The 20,638-nt window shown below is 38.5% G+C and overlaps 1 protein-coding gene across 1 annotated transcript; it reads right to left on the bottom strand.

Annotated features, from left to right (window-relative positions):
• Positions 1-380: 380 nt before the first annotated feature.
• tbx5a (T-box transcription factor 5a) lies at positions 381-19,947 on the bottom strand (the record flags this gene model as incomplete). The annotated part of the gene is made up of 8 exons (XM_079607684.1): positions 19,801-19,947; positions 18,518-18,612; positions 16,517-16,636; positions 15,313-15,460; positions 11,197-11,349; positions 3,920-4,011; positions 1,619-1,836; positions 381-913 (listed from the first exon to the last, which is right to left on the bottom strand). Exons 1-8 carry the CDS (start codon positions 19,942-19,944, stop codon positions 381-383), a joined length of 1,503 nt encoding a protein of 500 aa, XP_079463810.1. The 5' UTR covers positions 19,945-19,947.
• Positions 19,948-20,638: the final 691 nt, after the last annotated feature.

Here is a 20,638-nt window from a genome sequence, read left to right as displayed (position 1 = left end):
GAACTCTAACAATAAAGAGTGCACTTTAAGTTCCCGGGTGATGCACTTTTTTAACGCAGTGTGTAACGTTATGGGGGGGGGGGGGGCATTAGACAAAATACTTCATACAGTACACGGTTGAGTACATAGTGCAGAAGTACATAGTGTGTAAGTGCATAGTGTATAGTGTGTCGTTTGGGACTATAGTATGGCATTTTGCTACTTTAGTAAAAGCATCTTGATTTAAGAATGTTTCGATATTTGGACTGGAAACAAGACTAATACTGAGTAAAAAAAGCATTTTTCGCAGTGTGGCCTCCGATGTTTACGGCACGAGTCAGCCTGGATATATAAAAGATATAAATATGCATAAAGCGCCATCCTCCATGTTGGGGATCCAGTTAGCTGGCTTCGTTCCAGTCGGGCATGACGTGCACGGTGTGGTACTGGTGCGGGGAGAGTGTGTGTGTGTGTGTGTACAAGTACTCGTTTCCAGTGGGCGACTGGATTCCCGCGCTCGGACTGCACTGGCGCCCCAGTGGCTGATGGGACATTGAGCTCTGGTACATGGAGTGGGCGTCACCCAGCTGTGGGGAGGCGTGGCCTGAGACGCCGCTCAGCCGGGACACCAGCGGGCCGGAGGTGAAGTGAGCCGAGAAGTGCTGGTAGGGCTGATGCAAGCCGGCGTACGGCGAGACGCCGGTCCAGGTGTTGCAGCTGATGTCCTCCAGGCTCGGCACGGGCTCGCTGGGTTGAGACGAATTGGCGTACATGCAGGCCTGGCGCTGACCCGACTCGGGCCTGTAGGGGGCGCCGCTGAGACCCAGAGCCTGAGAGTAGCTCACGGGCCGGTAGTAGTGATCGTCTTCGCTGGATGAACTTTCCACGTAGCTCTTCTTGTACGAGTGCTCTCCCGCGGGGCAGTCGTCCTCGGCTGCACACAGACAAAACGGGATGGAAATGAGTTCGGTAGAATCTCACAAGCCTATCAAACGGGACCGAATCATTGCGATTAGATTTGCCACAGTGAAAAGTAATCGTAATCCTAACCGAAATGGGGAAAACACATTCTTACAGTGTTCATTAAAGTCCCCCTGTGGCGGAAATCAAGCCTTGTTTATGTGTGTATGTGGTGTTATTAATCTGCTGTAACACACACCATGTGTAAGTTCATAAGTGGACAGCATTGCTGAGTATTTTCTGCTTAAAACTGCAGTGAACCAAAGACAGTCTCAAACACACGGTTTGAAATCGCTGGTGTTTCTGACGTCACAAACTACCTTGTAACCAATCAGATCAACGTGTGATCGTCCACCAGTGGATCTCTGAGTGAGTGAGTGAGTGGAGGCGGGGCTCATTTGCATATTCATAGAACCACGCATACTAAATGAGGCAAGAGTGTCGAGTTACATTCAAAATATTTTAAGGCATTAAGACATTTTTTTTCAGGGAAAAACGTTTAAATATGTAGTTTTGGTGAGTTGTAAGGGATAAAATGATCGACTACAGGGGGACTAACACGAAAAGCTAAAGTTTTCAGAAGTTATTTTCTTCCTCCCCTTTATGTGTACTTTGTATATGCAACTATGTCTTAAAAAGAAAAGAAAAGAAAAAGCAGTGAGCTGTGACATGGACCCACCTTTCCTCTTGACGCAGTGATAGTCCTGTCGGTGCTCGTGGGGCAGCGGGTAAGAGGACTGGGCCTGGGTCGAGCTCGAGACCCCGTTCTCACAGGAGTACTGAGAGCCCATGACCCCGGGAGCGGACAGAACCTGGACGTCTCCACCGAAGGGACTGGCGCTGGTGCCGACCCGCTGGCGTACAGTACTGCGAGGAACCACCGGATACTCCTTAGTGCTTTACAGGACAGAAAAACCCATTTCATGACATTCATTTACATGCCTTTCCTTCAGTCAAGCTCTCGCAACCATTCTCTGAAGACTGACCACATAATCTCTTCTCCATCTGTCCACGACGGGAGCTTTTCATGCCAATTAATCTATGAAAGATGCATTAATTCCTCGACTATTTCTTTTGAACCACTGACCTGGTTTCCAGTTGTTCCGAGTTTAACTCAGACCAGACCTGCTTCGTCTCAGTGTTTGACAGTGGAGGACAGATAGGATATCAGGACCTTTGACTTCGCCACCAGTCGAGGCTTTTTATTCTCATTGTGTTTTTTATGATACATTACTTTGCTTCAAAGTCTTTTTAACGGATTGTGGCTTCCTCACACTGCAAAAATGCTTTTCTTACTCAGTATTTGTGTCTTGTTTCCAGTCCAAATATCTAACAATTCTTAAATCAAGATGCATTTACTAGATGAGTAAAATGCCATAAGATATTATGTCTTGTTTTCTGGGGATATAAATGAAAATGAAGTGATTTGTTGCTTTAAAAAAAAGCTAAATTATCTGCCAATGGGGAAAGAAAAATAATGTTATTTCAAACAGAAACAAGTTTTCTTTCTTACCCCATTGGCAGATAATTTAGCTTGTTAAGCAAAAACTTAATTTTGATTTATTTCCCCAGAAAACAAGACATAATATCTTATGGCATTTTACTCATCTAGTAAATGCATCTTGATTTAAGTATTTTTAGACATTTGGACTGGAAACAAGACACAAATACTGAGTAAGAAAAGCATTTTTTGCAAGTCAAAGCGTCTGCAGAATGAATAACTGAGATTAAAGTTGTATGGCGGATTCAGTAGGAGAATCGCACAGGCTTTAGTTGGGTCTTAAAGTCTTCAGGTCATTATCTGGAAACTCAATAGAAGGCTCTCGTGGGAGACATTAGTCAGTTCTTTCTCGGCTTGTTTCAAAGTAACAACAGACAAAGTTAACTACGGCATGGAAAGAGCATGGACATTTTTTCCTGGTGTATTATGAAGTCTGTCATTTTGTAGTGGACAACGCCTGTGTTGGCTGCCGTACGGCCAGATTCCTGCTTTGAAAATGTGTTTTTCCACACTCTCTACAGCAGTCATCTGGAGAAAATAAGAGCGCGCGCCATGTGGTCTTTACCTCCACTGGACCAAATATCCCAACTACAGAAAACGGTTCTGATCTATAGAGATCTTGCCATGAGTGGATGGTTTTCAAGAGGAACAATCGCATTGCAAGTGTCCCATCAGTGTTGGGCACGGCGGCTCTGGTTTGTGTCTGCGCTGGCGGAGAGCATTGATTAACAAGACCCTGTTCAGTTTAATCAGTTCTCCTGTTATCTGCAAGACACCTATGTAAAGAGCGAGCTCCTAATTTGGCTCACTGTAAAATAACAGAAACACCAAACCTTCAGGCAACAAGCTTCAGGACGTCTTTGAGCACTGCAGAAAAATGCTTTTCTTACTCAGTATTTGTGTCTTGTTTCCAGTCCAAATATCTAAAAATTCTTAAAATAAGATGCATTTACTAAAGTAGTGAAATGTCATAAGATATTATGTCTTGTTTTCTGGGGAAATAAATCCAAATGAAGTGAGTTTTTGCTTAACAAGCTAAATGATCTGCCAACGGGGTAAGAAAAATAATATTGTTTCTGTTTGAATTAACATTATTTTTCTTTCCCCATTAGCAGATTGTGTTGTTGTTTTTAAGCAAAAAAAATCGCTTCATTTTGATTTATTTCCCCAGAAAACAAGACATAATATCTTATGACATTTCACTACTTTAGTAAATACATCTTATTTTAAGAATTTGTAGATATTGGACAGGAAACAAGACACAAATACTGAGTAAGAACAGCATTTTTGCAGTGAGTTTCCTCAACTTATGGACCAGTCGGTCTGTAGTGTGTATAGTTCATTGTGTATCAAACTGAAAACTTTATATGGAATTACTTCTATCCACCACAGCAATCAGTGTAAATGTGCCGACAATAGAAGAAATCTTACCGTGTTTGTATTTGTGGATTATGTCTGATTCTGCCGGTTCCGACTCACCTCTGCATTCGTGACATGCGATGCAACTCCATATCGTCGCTTCCACGAAAGCCCTTAGCGAAGGGATTGTTCTCGATCTTCAGCTGCGTGATCTGCAAACAAACACATGTGTGAGTCTATTCATCCATTAGAAACAATCAATGAGATCCTCAACCTGATCTGAACTCCAGATCTCTGGTTATTAATGAGTCCACAACTCCAGATCTCTGCTTATTAATGAGGCCACAACTCCAGATCTCTGGTTATTAATGAGTCCACAACTCCAGATCTCTGCTTATTAATGAGTCCACAACTCCAGATCTCTGCTTATTAATGAGGCCACAACTCCAGATCTCTGGTTATTAATGAGTCCACAACTCCAGATCTCTGCTTATTAATGAGTCCACAACTCCAGATCTCTGCTTATTAATGAGGCCACAACTCCAGATCTCTGGTTATTAATGAGTCCACAACTCCAGATCTCTGCTTATTAATGAGGCCACAACTCCAGATCTCTGGTTATTAATGAGGCCACAACTCCAGATCTCTGGTTATTAATGAGTCCACAACTCCAGATCTCTGGTTATTAATGAGTCCACAACTCCAGATCTCTGGTTATTAATGAGTCCACAACTCCAGATCTCTGGTTATTAATGAGTCCACAACTCCAGATCTCTGGTTATTAATGAGTCCACAACTCCAGCTCTCTGGTTATTAATGAGTCCACAACTCCAGATCTCTGCTTATTAATGAGTCCACAACTCCAGATCTCTGGTTATTAATGAGGCCACAACTCCAGATCTCTGCTTATTAATGAGTCCACAACTCCAGATCTCTGCTTATTAATGAGTCCACAACTCCAGATCTCTGCTTATTAATGAGGCCACAACTCCAGATCTCTGGTTATTAATGAGGCCACAACTCCAGATCTCTGGTTATTAATGAGTCCACAACTCCAGCTCTCTGGTTATTAATGAGTCCACAACTCCAGATCTCTGGTTATTAATGAGTCCACAACTCCAGATCTCTGGTTATTAATGAGTCCACAACTCCAGATCTCTGGTTATTAATGAGTCCACAACTCCAGATCTCTGGTTATTAATGAGTCCACAACTCCAGATCTCTGGTTATTAATGAGTCCACAACTCCAGATCTCTATTTATTAATGAGTCCACAACTCCAGATCTCTGGTTATTAATGAGTCCACAACTCCAGATCTCTGGTTATTAATGAGTCCACAACTCCAGATCTCTGGTTATTAATGAGTCCACAACTCCAGATCTCTGGTTATTAATGAGTCCACAACTCCAGATCTCTGGTTATTAATGAGTCCACAACTCCAGATCTCTATTTATTAATGAGTCCACAACTCCAGATCTCTGGTTATTAATGAGTCCACAACTCCAGATCTCTGCTTATTAATGAGTCCACAACTCCAGATCTCTGCTTATTAATGAGGCCACAACTCCAGATCTCTGGTTATTAATGAGGCCACAACTCCAGATCTCTGGTTATTAATGAGTCCACAACTCCAGATCTCTGCTTATTAATGAGTCCACAACTCCAGATCTCTGGTTATTAGTGAGTCCAGAACTCCAGATCTCTGGTTATTAATGAGTCCACAACTCCAGATCTCTGGTTATTAATGAGGCCACAACTCCAGATCTCTGGTTATTAATGAGTCCAGAACTCCAGATCTCTGCTTATTAATGAGTCCACAACTCCAGATCTCTGCTTATTAATGAGTCCACAACTCCAGATCTCTGCTTATTAATGAGGCCACAACTCCAGATCTCTGGTTATTAATGAGTCCACAACTCCAGATCTCTGCTTATTAATGAGTCCACAACTCCAGATCTCTGGTTATTAATGAGGCCACAACTCCAGATCTCTGGTTATTAATGAGTCCACAACTCCAGATCTCTGGTTATTAATGAGTCCACAACTCCAATTCTCTGCTTATTAATGAGTCCACAACTCCAGATCTCTGGTTATTAATGAGTCCACAACTCCAGCTCTCTGCTTATTAATGAGTCCACAACTCCAGATCTCTGGTTATTAATGAGTCCACAACTCCAGATCTCTGGTTATTAATGAGTCCACAACTCCAGATCTCTGGTTATTAATGAGTCCACAACTCCAGATCTCTGCTTATTAATGAGGCCACAACTCCAGATCTCTGGTTATTAATGAGTCCACAACTCCAGATCTCTGGTTATTAATGAGTCCACAACTCCAGATCTCTGCTTATTAATGAGTCCACAACTCCAGATCTCTGCTTATTAATGAGTCCACAACTCCAGATCTCTGCTTATTAATGAGGCCACAACTCCAGATCTCTGGTTATTAATGAGTCCACAACTCCAGATCTCTGGTTATTAATGAGTCCACAACTCCAGATCTCTGCTTATTAATGAGTCCACAACTCCAGATATCTGCTTATTAATGAGTCCACAACTCCAGATCTCTGGTTATTAATGAGTCCACAACTCCAGATCTCTGCTTATTAATGAGTCCACAACTCCAGATCTCTGCTTATTAATGAGTCCAGAACTCCAGATCTCTGCTTATTAATGAGTCCACAACTCCAGATCTCTGGTTATTAATGAGTCCACAACTCCAGATCTCTGCTTATTAATGAGTCCACAACTCCAGATCTCTGCTTATTAATGAGTCCACAACTCCAGATCTCTGCTTATTAATGAGTCCACAACTCCAGATCTCTGGTTATTAATGAGTCCACAACTCCAGATCTCTGGTTATTAATGAGTCCACAACTCCAGATCTCTGGTTATTAATGAGTCCACAACTCCAGATCTCTATTTATTAATGAGTCCACAACTCCAGATCTCTGGTTATTAATGAGTCCACAACTCCAGATCTCTGTTTATTAATGAGTCCACAACTCCAGATCTCTGGTTATTAATGAGTCCACAACTCCAGATCTCTGCTTATTAATGAGTCCACAACTCCAGATCTCTGCTTATTAATGAGTCCAGAACTCCAGATCTCTGCTTATTAATGAGTCCACAACTCCAGATCTCTGGTTATTAATGAGTCCACAACTCCAGATCTCTGCTTATTAATGAGTCCACAACTCCAGATCTCTGCTTATTAATGAGTCCACAACTCCAGATCTCTGCTTATTAATGAGTCCACAACTCCAGATCTCTGGTTATTAATGAGTCCACAACTCCAGATCTCTGGTTATTAATGAGTCCACAACTCCAGATCTCTGGTTATTAATGAGTCCACAACTCCAGATCTCTATTTATTAATGAGTCCACAACTCCAGATCTCTGGTTATTAATGAGTCCACAACTCCAGATCTCTGTTTATTAATGAGTCCACAACTCCAGATCTCTGGTTATTAATGAGTCCACAACTCCAGATCTCTGGTTATTAATGAGTCCACAACTCCAGATCTCTGGTTATTAATGAGTCCACAACTCCAGAGCTCTGCTTATTAATGAGTCCACAACTCCAGATCTCTGCTTATTAATGAGTCCACAAGATAAGTTATTTCTAAATGCCACATCTTGGCAGACAAAGCAGGAAAATCCTAAAGATGATTTAAACATGATTGTCTTGAATGTTTCTGTTAATGGGGGAATCCTCTGTAACAACCACTAAACATTAAACATTAAACTAATGTCTTCACTCTTGACTTTGAAGGCATATCTAATAGATAGATCAGAATGACTGATGATCATCATATTCTGAAGATGAAAAGATGAAATCTCACAGAAACTGGGGTTTGTTTGAAGCTGCAGGAACACATCTGTCCGTTGGGGAGATTGTTTTGTCTTTAAGGCGGAAAATCTCTAATAATTCCACATGCGAAGCACCAATAATATCTTAATCCTGCCATAATCTGAGATATAAAATAAAATGTCATATCAACGGCAAATATTTAGTAAAACAAAGGGTTTGGCAACACTTTACAATAAGGTTCATTAGTTAACATTAGTTAATGTTTTTACCAACATGAACTAACAATGAGCAAATGTATTAGTTAATCTTAGTTAAAGTTAGTTAATAAACACAGCTGTTCATGTTACATCACAGTGCAGTAACTAATGTTAACAAATGCAACCTTCGATTTTAATAACGTATTAGTAAATGTTGAAATTAATATGAACCCTTATTGTAAAGTGTTACCATAAAATATGTTTTTTTTTTGCCAAGTGAAAACTTGTATTATTTAAAGTTGCTTTTAATGAAAATTTGATTTTAAAAGGATAAAACGTATTATTAATATCATTGTGATAATGTGATAATCTGATTTGATAGATTACAAAATCTGTGAAAGTGAATAAAAGACAGAACATAAAACTGAACAATAAAGAACTCAAAAAAGTTGCCAAGCATTTGCAAATAAAGTAAATCCCAATTTACCAAAGCCACGTGACTCTCTCTCTCTCTCTCTCTCTCTCTCTCTCTCTCTCTCTCTCTCTCTGCTGTGTTTCCTAACAGGATTTGATCTTTGACACTTGAGATGTAAAAAATTACTTTTGAGCTCTTATGAACCCGCTGTGCCCTTCACTAACCCAAACCCAAATTTGAGTAGTTTTGTAAATTACAATTTGATGTCTTAAATGTGCACCTTTTACTAAGAGTACAAAAAGGGAAAAATCGGAACATGCCAACGATGTCGCATCCAGTGGCGGAGCCAGGATTTTTTCATGGGGGTGGCCAGGCAAGGGCCAGCCACCAGTCTGGGGTGGCACAGAAATTTTTATTATTTTAATTTCAAAATGAGTTTAACTATAAGCATTGGACTGTTTTAGTGCCTACACTACTGAATACAGTCAATTTATACTTATACTTGTAATTGAGATAGTAGTGAATTAGGAATCATGGAATACTGAGTGAATTTTTATCTTTTTTATTATTATTATTCACCACCTTAGGCATATTAATAAAGGGGCACATACTAAGTTCAACTTGCTCAGTTAGCTTGCTTCTGGTTCTCAAAACCCCCAATAGCTTGTTCTACATTGTTGCACCTTCATGAATGAGACATGCAGATAACTACTGTAGCTCAAAGATTAATCAACCTTCAGTGAATTTTATATAATCATTGAATTCTTCAACCAACCAGTTTGTAAAAAAAAAAAAGTTGCAACTGAAAAAGTTAACACTGCATATTAGTTGTCAAAATAAATATTGCAACAGTTCTATCATAGGCTACCTAAATTAAAAAGGGAAAAAAATGTCTCTTTTGAATCCCCATGTGCAAGAATGTGAACAAGGCGGAAGTCAACAGCACATAAATGCCAGAATGTAAAATTAGTTATTTTATGGGTTTAAAAATGATCCATTTTTGTCCTCTTTACAAATTAACGCCAGCTAGTACAAATGCACAGTGCTTATATTTATTTGTAGGCTACATTTAAAAATGACATCAGTTTGTGCCTTATATTGTGATCTCACATAGCAGATTATTTTAGTCAGAGTTGTAACAAATACATGATGCATGCATGCAGTTTTGACACAGCTTTAATCGCCTTTTTGATTATTTCACGAGTCAATTGACGTCAAAACACGCCGCATTTGCGCACCGTATTTGCACAGTACAACGTCTGATCTGCTCGACCAGAGTTTGGAAATCGCTTGTTCGCAAAGTTGTTTCTCTTTATATTCTCTTTAAATTTTCTCTGCTCACTTTGATTAACCGAAGTACATGTTATTGCGTTGAAAAAGCAAGTCTGTGCGCTATATTCGCAGTATTGCACGGGTTTGCACGGAATAAGCGCATTCACACGGGTATGTTAGGCTTCACTGTTGAGGAATATGCGCCATGCATGCGCTGGTAAACTGTGTTTTGTAACTTGTTGCTCATGCTCATAAATCTGGTCCACACATGCTTATCAGCGCTGGTTTGTTTAGCTGCAAACTTAAGACCCAAAAGGTTATTCAAAATCTTTTATTTTTAATGACATACAGGTGCAAGTGCTTTTACTCTTTTAAGGTGTAAAATTGCTTTCTTAAAAAATCTGTTTAAAGACATCGGCTAAATTAACTATTTTATGTTGCATGTAAGCTATGTAAATAATTAATAGCTATACCTCTCCCGTGTGAATTAAAAAATGACAAAACGTGTTAATACTAGAAGCTTCAACGCGTCAAATAAACGTGTTTTACACCAATCGCAATCAATGAATAAACACAGGTAAACACAAGAGGTCTGAATTAAAGTGTGCTAAATGTGTGCATGTCGATGATCTTTCTCACATTATCCAGATCGGTGTTAGAAACACAAGCGAGTTTGCATCTTTACCATATTCCTATATTTGCGATCGAGCGGAATCGCGGCGTCATTAATGATTATTATTTAATTACAGCGCAAACACGAGCTTTAACTGTAGTCTGCAACTAGTGTGACCAAAACACAAATACGTTCATTTTTATTATAAGCACACAACGCCATAATGTATTAAGGACATGTTTTATCTCTTTATTTAGTTTATTTGTGCATTCTTTCCGTATCTGTAGTGCATGTGTGATATTTAGGAGTTATAAATGTCCTGGTTTGCTGAACTATTAATCGCATTTATAATTCACAAACGGAATATTCTGAGGAACAAAACAGCTGACCAAAAATATATAAATCACGTTTTCATAATATTTAGTTGCCACATAAACTTTTCGGACATGTTTTATTCTTTTTTATTTTCTAAGTTAAAATATAATATAATACACTCTAAAAAAATGCAGATTTCTGGATAAAATATGCCGTTGGGTTGAATTTTTAAATTACATTTTTAATCCAACGTTTGGGTTTGTCCATATTTTACCCAAAATTGGGTTGAAACAACCCAGCATTTTTTAGAGTGTATTTAGATATCTAATAATACAGTTTATTAACTTAACACAGTCGGATGAGCTTTGCTTTCGGGAGAATCGCTTAACAGACTTATACATTTCGTGAATTCAGAGTGAAAAATCTTAAACATGCACTGTGATAAAAAATATAATTTATATAATTTAAAAATATAATGTAATACTATGTAATACTACATATATTAATATCATACTAATTAGTAGAATTATTACCAGTTTTATCTAGCAACAATTTTTTTGATATAGCAATCTAATTGTTTTGGGGCCAATCTCAAAGTTAGGCGCATATAATGTGATTGAATCATTCGACCAATCAGGAATCATCAGCTCACACACATCTGACCAGAAGCAGATAATTATATACTAATTCAATAATTTAATTCAATATATTTTCCAACTTCATGCTTATAATGTTTAAAAAGACCTCAGCAATGTTCGGTCAACACTCTTACCTTGTGGTTCTGGTAGGACGTGACTGCGATGAAGGCCGTCTCCGGGAACACATGAGTGCAGAACGCCGTGTTTTTGGACCCAAATCCGTTATTTTCATCGGCCTTCACGATGTGGATCCGGGGCTGATATTTATGCATGGAATTCAGGATGATCTGGAAAGAAAATAGAGCTTAAATATGACGATCAAATGCATAGTATTTAACGGATCTTCTTCGATAATATAGACACTTAATTAAAATGATGCTATGATATGTCATTGCGAAAGAAGAACGCTTATAAATTGCTATGAACGTTTTTCTTTCTATTAGCCATGTTTTTTAAACACATTAATGTTTCAGAAACGCTTGATCAATAATAATCTTGCGCTCCGTCTGTAAACCTGCAAAACCCGCTTTCTTTGGACAAGCCTAAATGTGTGTCGGACTTAGTTACAGATACTTTGCTAAAATAACATATCTTGTATTGTATTGTATTATATATATATATATATATATATATATATATATATATATATATATATATATATATATATATATATATATGCACAAACAGTTTTGCCATCTCTAAAACCGCTCGATCGGCCACTTGTTGTTCAAACGAGAGTTTCAGAACCAGAGCTCTCCGTAACCCGGCCACTTTAAATATAATATTTGCTTTTTTGTTCTTTTCGGTTCTGTGGCCTGTTCTTTTCCAAGTGTGTGTGTGTGTGTGTGTGTGTGTGTGTGTATAATGTAGGCTATTTTGTCTAAACTTTGCATTCTGGATGTGGATGCCAAGTTTAAACACACACACACACACACACACACACACACACACACACACACACACACACACACACACACACACACACACACACACACACACACACACACACACACACACACACACACACGTTCCTCTATGCATGCATTCTCTAAACAACTGCAGCGTTTCTGCTTTGATCAGTGACATCAGTCCATCGTGTGTGTGTGTGTGTGTGTGTGTGTGTGTGTGTGTGTGTGTCCCTCTGAGCCGCTTTTGGCTCGAATCAACACCGAGACTTGGAAAGCAGGGCTTGCTGTAAACTTTAAACATTGCTCTCAGCTGAGAATATTGCTTTTGCTCCAGATCGACAAGACGATTTATTGCAAAAAAAGAAAAAGAAAAATGCATTGCTTTAAAATGTGATGTCAAAATAAAAGTCTTGCGCACACTAAAGGCCTGGCGGGACAGCTTATAACATTAGTGAATCTGCCGGACCACCCACTGGCGTTAGTGTGTTTGCTCCTCAGTTTGTCCAGCGCTGGATGATAGTTTTAATGATAGTGAGCGATCGCTGAGGGCATGAATGTTCCTCCACTCTTTCATGTTCCCGACATCACAGACTCCGAAGCCCTGCGGATCAACAGCCGTTGTATTCCTCTGTCCATCACTCATCACACACTGTCTCCACATATAAACAGTTTGAAGCACAGTTATCCAAACTCTGATATTTCTGCATGGCTGCGAGAGGCAGGGAATGTGTGTGTGTGTGTGTGTGTGTATTGATGAATGAGACGAAAATGATCAAAGCCAAAGCTAAAAAATCTAAAAAAGCCTTGAACTTGGACAATTCAGACTGTGTTCCATTGCTTTTACATGCTTGGTAAGTCAAGTGACCCACATGGGAATTATTGTGCGTTTCTTTCAGACATCTTTATCTCATCATTGGAGTCTAATTAAGACGGAGTTTGGAAATATTGGCTGTTTTTATGTATTTCCTAACAGGTTCCAGCCTATAGCATCGCATGTCCAGCCCTGCTTCTGAGACTATAATTATAAATAGGTCTGAAATTATTTCAACCACCTGGAACAACAAACCGATAGATTGTTATTTTGGTCGAGAAGCCGTCCTTCATTTATAAATCCCAGGGTGCTCTTTCGGCACAAAAGGGGGCTCGCCAAGAACCACTGCAACCAATCAAAAATACATTCAGGACAGAAATTTACAACTCGACTCACATTCCAGCAAGGCTCCGATTTCATTCTGCCAGCTGAGGTTTGGCGGAGAAGCAAACCTGATCGACTGAGCAGCCGAAGCCGCACGTGAGGCGCTCGGCTCTTAATCTGAGGATGTGCTCTGCGCTGGGATTGAGATTATCACTGAGTTTGAGTCTTGAGGCTTTCTTTGCTCAAACCGAAAGTTGACGCTTCGCATGTCGAGATTGCTGGTACCTGAAGATAATTACGTTTCTTATAACGCACAACCGTTTACAGAGCGTAAATGAGTAATCTGAACTCCGCGTGTCCACTTCTGAGGCGGCTGCTGGTGCTTTAGTTGTCTCAATTATCATGACTGGATTTAAGATGTGTTTGGGTTATTACTCTGATCTGGCGTCTGTCAGCGGCACCTTTCCAGATCTGTGTTTCCTGAGCTGGAGCTCAGTTCCATTCACACGCAGAACGCTACCTACAAACCCCAAAACCCTACAAACTTAAAACCCTACAAACCCCAAAACCCTACAAACTTAAAACCCTACAAACCCCAAAACCCTACAAACTTAAAACCCTACAAACCCCAAAACCTACAAACTCAAAACCCTACAAACCCAAAACCCTACAAACTCAAAACCCTACAAACTCAAAACCCTACAAACTCAAAAACCTAGAAACCCCAAACCTTACAAACTCAAAACCCTACAAACTTAAAAACCTACAAACCCAAAAACCTAGAAACTCAAAACCCTACAAACCCCAAAAACCTAGAAACTCAAAACCCTACAAACCCAAAAACCTAGAAACTCAAAACCCTACAAACCCCAAAAACCTAGAAACTCAAAACCCTACAAACCCAAAAACCTAGAAACTCAAAAACCTACAAACTCAAAAAACTAGAAACTCAAAAACCTACAAACCCCAAAACCCTACAAACCCCAAAAACCTACAAACTCAAAAACCTACAAACTCAAAAAACTAGAAACTCAAAAACCTACAAACCCCAAAACCTACAAACTCAAAAAACTAGAAACTCAAAAACCTACAAACCCAAAAAACTCTACAAACCCCAAAAACCAACAAACCCAAAAACCTAGAAACTCAAAAACCTACAAACCCAAAAACCTACAAACTCAAAAACCCCAAAACCTACAAACCCAAAGAAACCAAAAAACCCAAAAAACTCAAAAACCCCAAAACCTACAAACTCAAACACCTACACTGTAAAACAATATTTTCATGATTTGTTATCACAACTTTTAATCTTTTGTCAAATCAACTTGGATAACTAATGTGTGAAGATAACACATTATTTTGAGTTTCTGTTCATTCAACCATTCTTCCTCATTGTATTAACTCAAATTTAATTACAACGAACTTTTTAAAATTTTAAGGCAACAAGGTAACTTGCTTTTTATAAGTTAAACCAACTTTTGTTTTTACAGTGTAGAAACTCAGATCCTCATTCTCTGCGTCGCCTGGGTTAGTGTTAGACACTGAGTGTGTGTGTCGTGATCATTTTTTGCTAAACTGGAAAAAAAAGTTTACATCCAAATTAACTAGATGTGTTCAAGTCAAAAATATTATTTTACCAATACATCACATTTGCAAAAAACGCTTTTCTTACTTTGTATTTTGTATTGTTTCCAGTTCAAATATCTAACAATTCTTACATCAAGAGGAATTTACTAGATGAGTAAAATACCAAACATATTATGTAAAAAGAAAATCTAAATGAAGTGAGTTTTTACTTAAAACAATCTAAATGATCTGCCAATGGGGTAAAAACTAAAATAATCTGGTTTCTGTTTGAATTAACATTATTTTTCTGACGCCATTGGCAGATCATTTTACTTTTTTTTAAGCAACAAATCACTTCATTAATATCCCCAGAAAACAAGACATAATATCGTATGGCATTTTACTCATCTAGTAATGCATCTTGATTTAAGAATTTATGGATATTTGGACTGGAAACAAGACAAAAATACTGAGTAAGAAAAGCATTTTTGCAGTGCAATTTATGCCCCCAATTTTTAAAAAAATAAAGATTTTTAGGGGTTCAATCAGAAGCTTTTTACACAATTGAATCCAACATGATTTTGTCCATAATATGTTTGCTGGAAGAGTTAATGTCAGTTTCAAAGCAGATATTCTCTCACATGTCCGAAGGGGTCGAGGTGGTTGTTGGTCAGCTTGAGCTTCTGGAAAGACACGAGCTGCCTCATCCAGTGCGCGCCCGTGGCCGGAGAGTCGGGATGAACGTACAGTCGTCCCGGCATCGCAGGCTCAGCTTTCCCCGTCACAGACCTAGCAAAGCACAGGCGTCACAGACCTAGCAAAGCACAGGCGTCACAGACCTAGCAAAGCACAGGCGTCACAGACCTAGCAAAGCACAGGCGTCACAGACCTAGCACAGCACACGCTAGTCCTCACCCGGCGGAGCATCACGTGCAGCGCCGGTGTCTCTCATGGGGTTATTGATATGCTTTGAGATTCTGTTGATCTAATCATGCATTAATAAGTACAGCGATGATTTCATTAAAACTAAAAGGTGTTTTATTTAGAATTAGAAATTGTGCATTTTCACAATACACATCGTTTCTAAGCAGCTTTACAGAAAGAGTCTACATTACAGTTGCTTTCAGAAATGTACATATACACAATATTATATCAATTGCTGTTTTCTCTCATGAGATTATTGATATTGTTCAGAGGTTCGCTGTTGATCTAATCATGCATTAAGTACAAGGATGATTTCATTAAAACTAAAAGATGTGTTGTTCCCTCAACATGTGTTTCCTTTATTGAAATCGAAACTTGTCCAAATGTGACCGGCCTCCGTTCATCATGCCTCGCTGCCTTGTGTGTTGAGCATAATGTGTTTCAAAGCACGGTTTATTTGGTTAATGGCTAAGATGATGGTTGATCAAGAGGGTCGTTAGTTCCAGAACATGCACTGAACTGGTAATTATCAGAGATGTTGGCCTGTGGACGTCCTCCCTCAATGACCTCAACTATTCAAACCACTGACCCTGAAGAAGGACCAGAAAACAAGAGGCATAATACGCTTTCCTCGTCCTTTAATGTGCACGTTACATAAAGTCAGAAACACTTTCAATTGCTTTAAATATTGACGTGAACAAACATATTTGTGTAAACATTTAGATGTTCTTAGTCTGTGTTTCTCTGCATATTTAAGCATGAATAATTTAATTATTTAATTAAAAGGGATATGTGACAGTTTTGACAAGTTTTCCAGGAACTTTTGAGATCTTTAAACGTAAGCCATCTATTTGCGCAGAGTAAATAATAACCAGCGCCAGTGACATTAACTGCGAATAAAACAATTGATGACTCACGAACCATTTGTTATCGGCGAATTTATAGCGGTGGTCATCGGCTGGCACAACATCCATCAGGAGAATGTATTTGGTTTTGGGGTTCAACCCGGTGACCTTCACTTTGAAGCTGGGAAACATGCGCCTGTGGACGAAAACGGGACAATATTACAGCAGGAATCGCGGAAAGGCTTTTTTCAAATAATAATAACAATAGTAAGTATAATCACTTAATATATTTAATGTATATTTCTTACTGGAGCAAACAAAAAATCCTCTGGTTAAATCGATCATTTCATGCGTGTGTTTTGGAGACATATTGTCTCACACACACTGGGCTTTACACGAATACACGAGTGCGCCGAAACAGCAACCTCGTAAAATACGTACGAATAGGTCGTTAGCGTTGGTTAGACTCACTTTAGTTAAAATGGTAGCCTATATCTATTCAGATTAATTTAGTCTTATAAGTCTGCAAGTACAACGCTTAAAGCACAGAATATAAAAGGAACATTTAAGGACAAGAAAAAGGAAAAGAGATAGGCCTATTGGGTAAATTAAAACTATGAAAAATGCATATGTGCAGTGGCTCAACTTCACACGTGATGCACGGCTTTACTTTAAGAAAAACGCGTATTTGTAATTCTTTATTTGATAGGGACAAAGCATGTTGATGTACATTTGTACAAAATACAAAATGCAAACAAGCCGGATTATAGCAGTATTGCTAATTTACGCCCGTAGTCCCTAGGCAGGTACACAATAACAAATACTACTCAATATACACAAAACTCTACTAAAACACCATACATAAAACACATCACAAAAAATTACTATGAAAAAGTTTACACACTTGATTTTTCATAAGCCACTTCTTAAGATGTTCTTTAAAAGTGTGATAAGTAGAACATTGTCGTATTAAAAATGCACAAAAGTATTGAGTATTTGTGGGGATTTTGTGGAGTGTTTAATACTCTAGATTGAGAGGGATTTTCCCACTAAACTGACGAGAACATGTTGTTAGTAAAAAGCCGCCTTGTTCAGCTCAGTGCAGAGAAAAGCATAAACTGCACGGTTTTGAAAACTGCCGCGATTATGAATAATAAATGAGAAGAACACGATAATCTGCCGCGTGCACACGGATATTTATGAGGTCCACGTGATGTCCCGCGACGAGCTCGGCGTTTCTCGAAGTTTACCTTTTTAATCTCACACTGATCACAATGCTCAGTCGTGCACAGATTCAGCTTTAAACCCGCGAGTGATTTCTGTTTTTGACGAAGCAGAAGTTTTTATCAATGTATTCATGCTACATGTTCAATATGTTTTTAAAACTCAGATATAAATTCAGGGCCTGAAACTCCACACTGCTGCTTTAAACAACTAGTTTATATACATGTATAATTTACAAACCATTTAAAAAGCCCTGCTAATTTTATATTTCAGACGCAATACATTTAATATGCGATGATACAATTTTAAAATGCTCTTATGGTTTTAGAGAAAGATCCGAGTTTATCGCTAATTATAACATTAGTGGAAAAATATGCATCAAGAATCCAAACGATGGTTGTTATCTACAGTCATAACTTGCATAAAAACTCATCTTAAATTATGGAGTCTTAGCATTGCTTATTGAACTCGGGAATTAGCCTTTATTTAGACTGCAACTTTCAAAACACATTCTGAACAAAATAATCAAAATAAGTTTGGATTAAAAATTGTAATAAAAAAATTCCATACATCTAAATTACTCACCAAAAAAAAAAATGTTGCAGAAACATGCATTTTATGTTATAGCCAAGAAACCAAGAAATGTATATTTAATTCTATTTTTAAAAACTATGATAATTGCATGGGGAAATGTATATAGGAATAGGCATGATGAATAATAGTATTACAATTATTGAACTATAATAATAATTAGGCCTAGTATTATAATTATACATTTATACATATTGTATAATAAACATTTGTAAGGTGATCTGTAAGTGCCACGGCTGCGATGAACGGGTTTGTTTCTTACCTCCCTGCTTTGGTGATGATCATCTCTGTTCCCACTTCATGAAACTTCGCCCACAACTCTCGCTCGTGCAAGTAAACTTTTATCCCTTCCATTCCCTTAGAAAGACAGAGGCAGAGGATGAGCATGAGCACGAGCACCGATCGTTCAAGCGTTCAGAACGCGAAACACAACGGCATCAGAATACACGAGGAGGAACAAGTGTCTCAGCTTTAAAGCACAGTAATACATGAGCAGAATTCATTTTAAGTTGTTAAACTCCAAGATTAAGTTCGTAGAACTTCATATTTAGATTTTGTTCTAAACAAGCATTTAAAAAACGGAGTAAGCTAACATTGCTTGATGGAAATGTGTTATTATTTTCGAATGATATAGCAAAGAGAAAACTTTCAGAAATATGTAGCACACACACACACACACACACACACACACACACACACACACACACACACACACACACACACACCCTCATGTTCTGAGCTACATTTAGTTGCAATATTTTGTTTTTGGGTAACACTTTACAATAAGGTTCATTAGTTAACATTAGTAAACTTCCTTAGCTAACATGAACTAAGAATTAGCAATACTTCTACAGCATTTATTAATCTTAGTTAATATTATTTTCAACATTTGCTGTTATTAAAATCAAAGGTTGCATTTGTTAACATTAGTTAAGGCACTGTGAACTAACATGAACAAACAATGCTGTATTTTTATTTCATTAATATTTGGTATTTTGGTATTTATATATCAAAGATGAATAAATACTGTAACGCATGTATTGCTCATTGTTAGTTCAGTTTATTATTATGAATCTCTTTCCGTCAATCTACATCTGAGTTTAAACTCGTGTAAACGATGTGCCTCGAGGACCGCCTGAGCAACAGTAAGTTATGAAATGACTGCACAGCTTTATTAATATTCTAATATCAGCGGCTGTTCGACAGTTACCTCAGATCTGCAACTATAGCGTATTCCTCACACACACACATTTAGAAATCTGCATTCCACAGACATCTATAGCCGAATACCAGAGCCGGACCTGACAGAGAACTTTCTGCAATTTTACGTTTAAAAATTACTTTATATTGTTTTACAAATAAGGACGAGTCAACACAGTTTTAGCTCTGACAGATTTAGCTCACTTCTGGGTACACGTTTGAAGCCAAAACATGGTTAAGTACACACACACACACACACACACACACACACACACACACACACACACACACACACACACACACACACACACACACACACACACACACGGTAGCGGTAGCGGTTACCTGTTGGATGTATGTTGTCTGTGAGGATGGGGATTTGCTAGCGGCTCCATTCTGCTTCTCAGACTTTCCCTCGTTCTGTAAATCTTTAGATTCGGAGTCACTCGGCGAGTTCTGGATCCGGAAAGTGTCTTCGCTGTCCGCCATGTCTGAACTCTTCCAGCGAGGCCTGCGGACACACACACACACACACACACACACACACACACACACACACACACACACACACACACACACACACACACACACACACACACACACACACACACACACACACACACACACACATCAGCACTTCTTCTCTTCACACACGCGTTTGTGTTGTTCGTCTTTTAGTAAATTATTATATTACACGTTTTTATGTGCAATTTTTATCTAGTCTATGTAACTCATTGTGATTTGTGATTGTTTTTATGTAGCACTAAAGTCCTGGAGAAACGTCATCTCGTTTTGTAGTATACTGTAATCGTATATGAATGAACGACAATAAAAACCACTTGAACTTGAACTTCAGCACGTTTGCTTCAATAAGTCCAAGCATTGCTTACAGTGACACAACTCTCATGTGCTCGCGAGTCTCGCTCTTATGATCACGACATAAACTTCTGTTACAAAACTAACAATGCCATTCCAAATCTGCACAGAAATATCCGATGTTTTGAAGCGATCTTCACTAAAACTCTCACATATGCTCCTACAAAAGCATCATTTTGAAAACTCACATAAATCATCGCAACGTTCTCGGAAAACAAACACACGCCTGCACATTAATATACATATTATATACATAATGCATAGACATTTAGCTATTGGTTGCACTTTATTTTGAGGTGTCCGTGTT

This window comes from Phoxinus phoxinus (genome assembly GCF_949152265.1).
Source record: "Phoxinus phoxinus genome assembly, chromosome: 3".
NCBI lineage: Eukaryota > Metazoa > Chordata > Actinopteri > Cypriniformes > Leuciscidae > Phoxinus > Phoxinus phoxinus.
The sequence above is the reverse complement of the archived record's forward strand: the minus strand, read 5'-3'. Positions and strand labels throughout refer to the sequence as shown.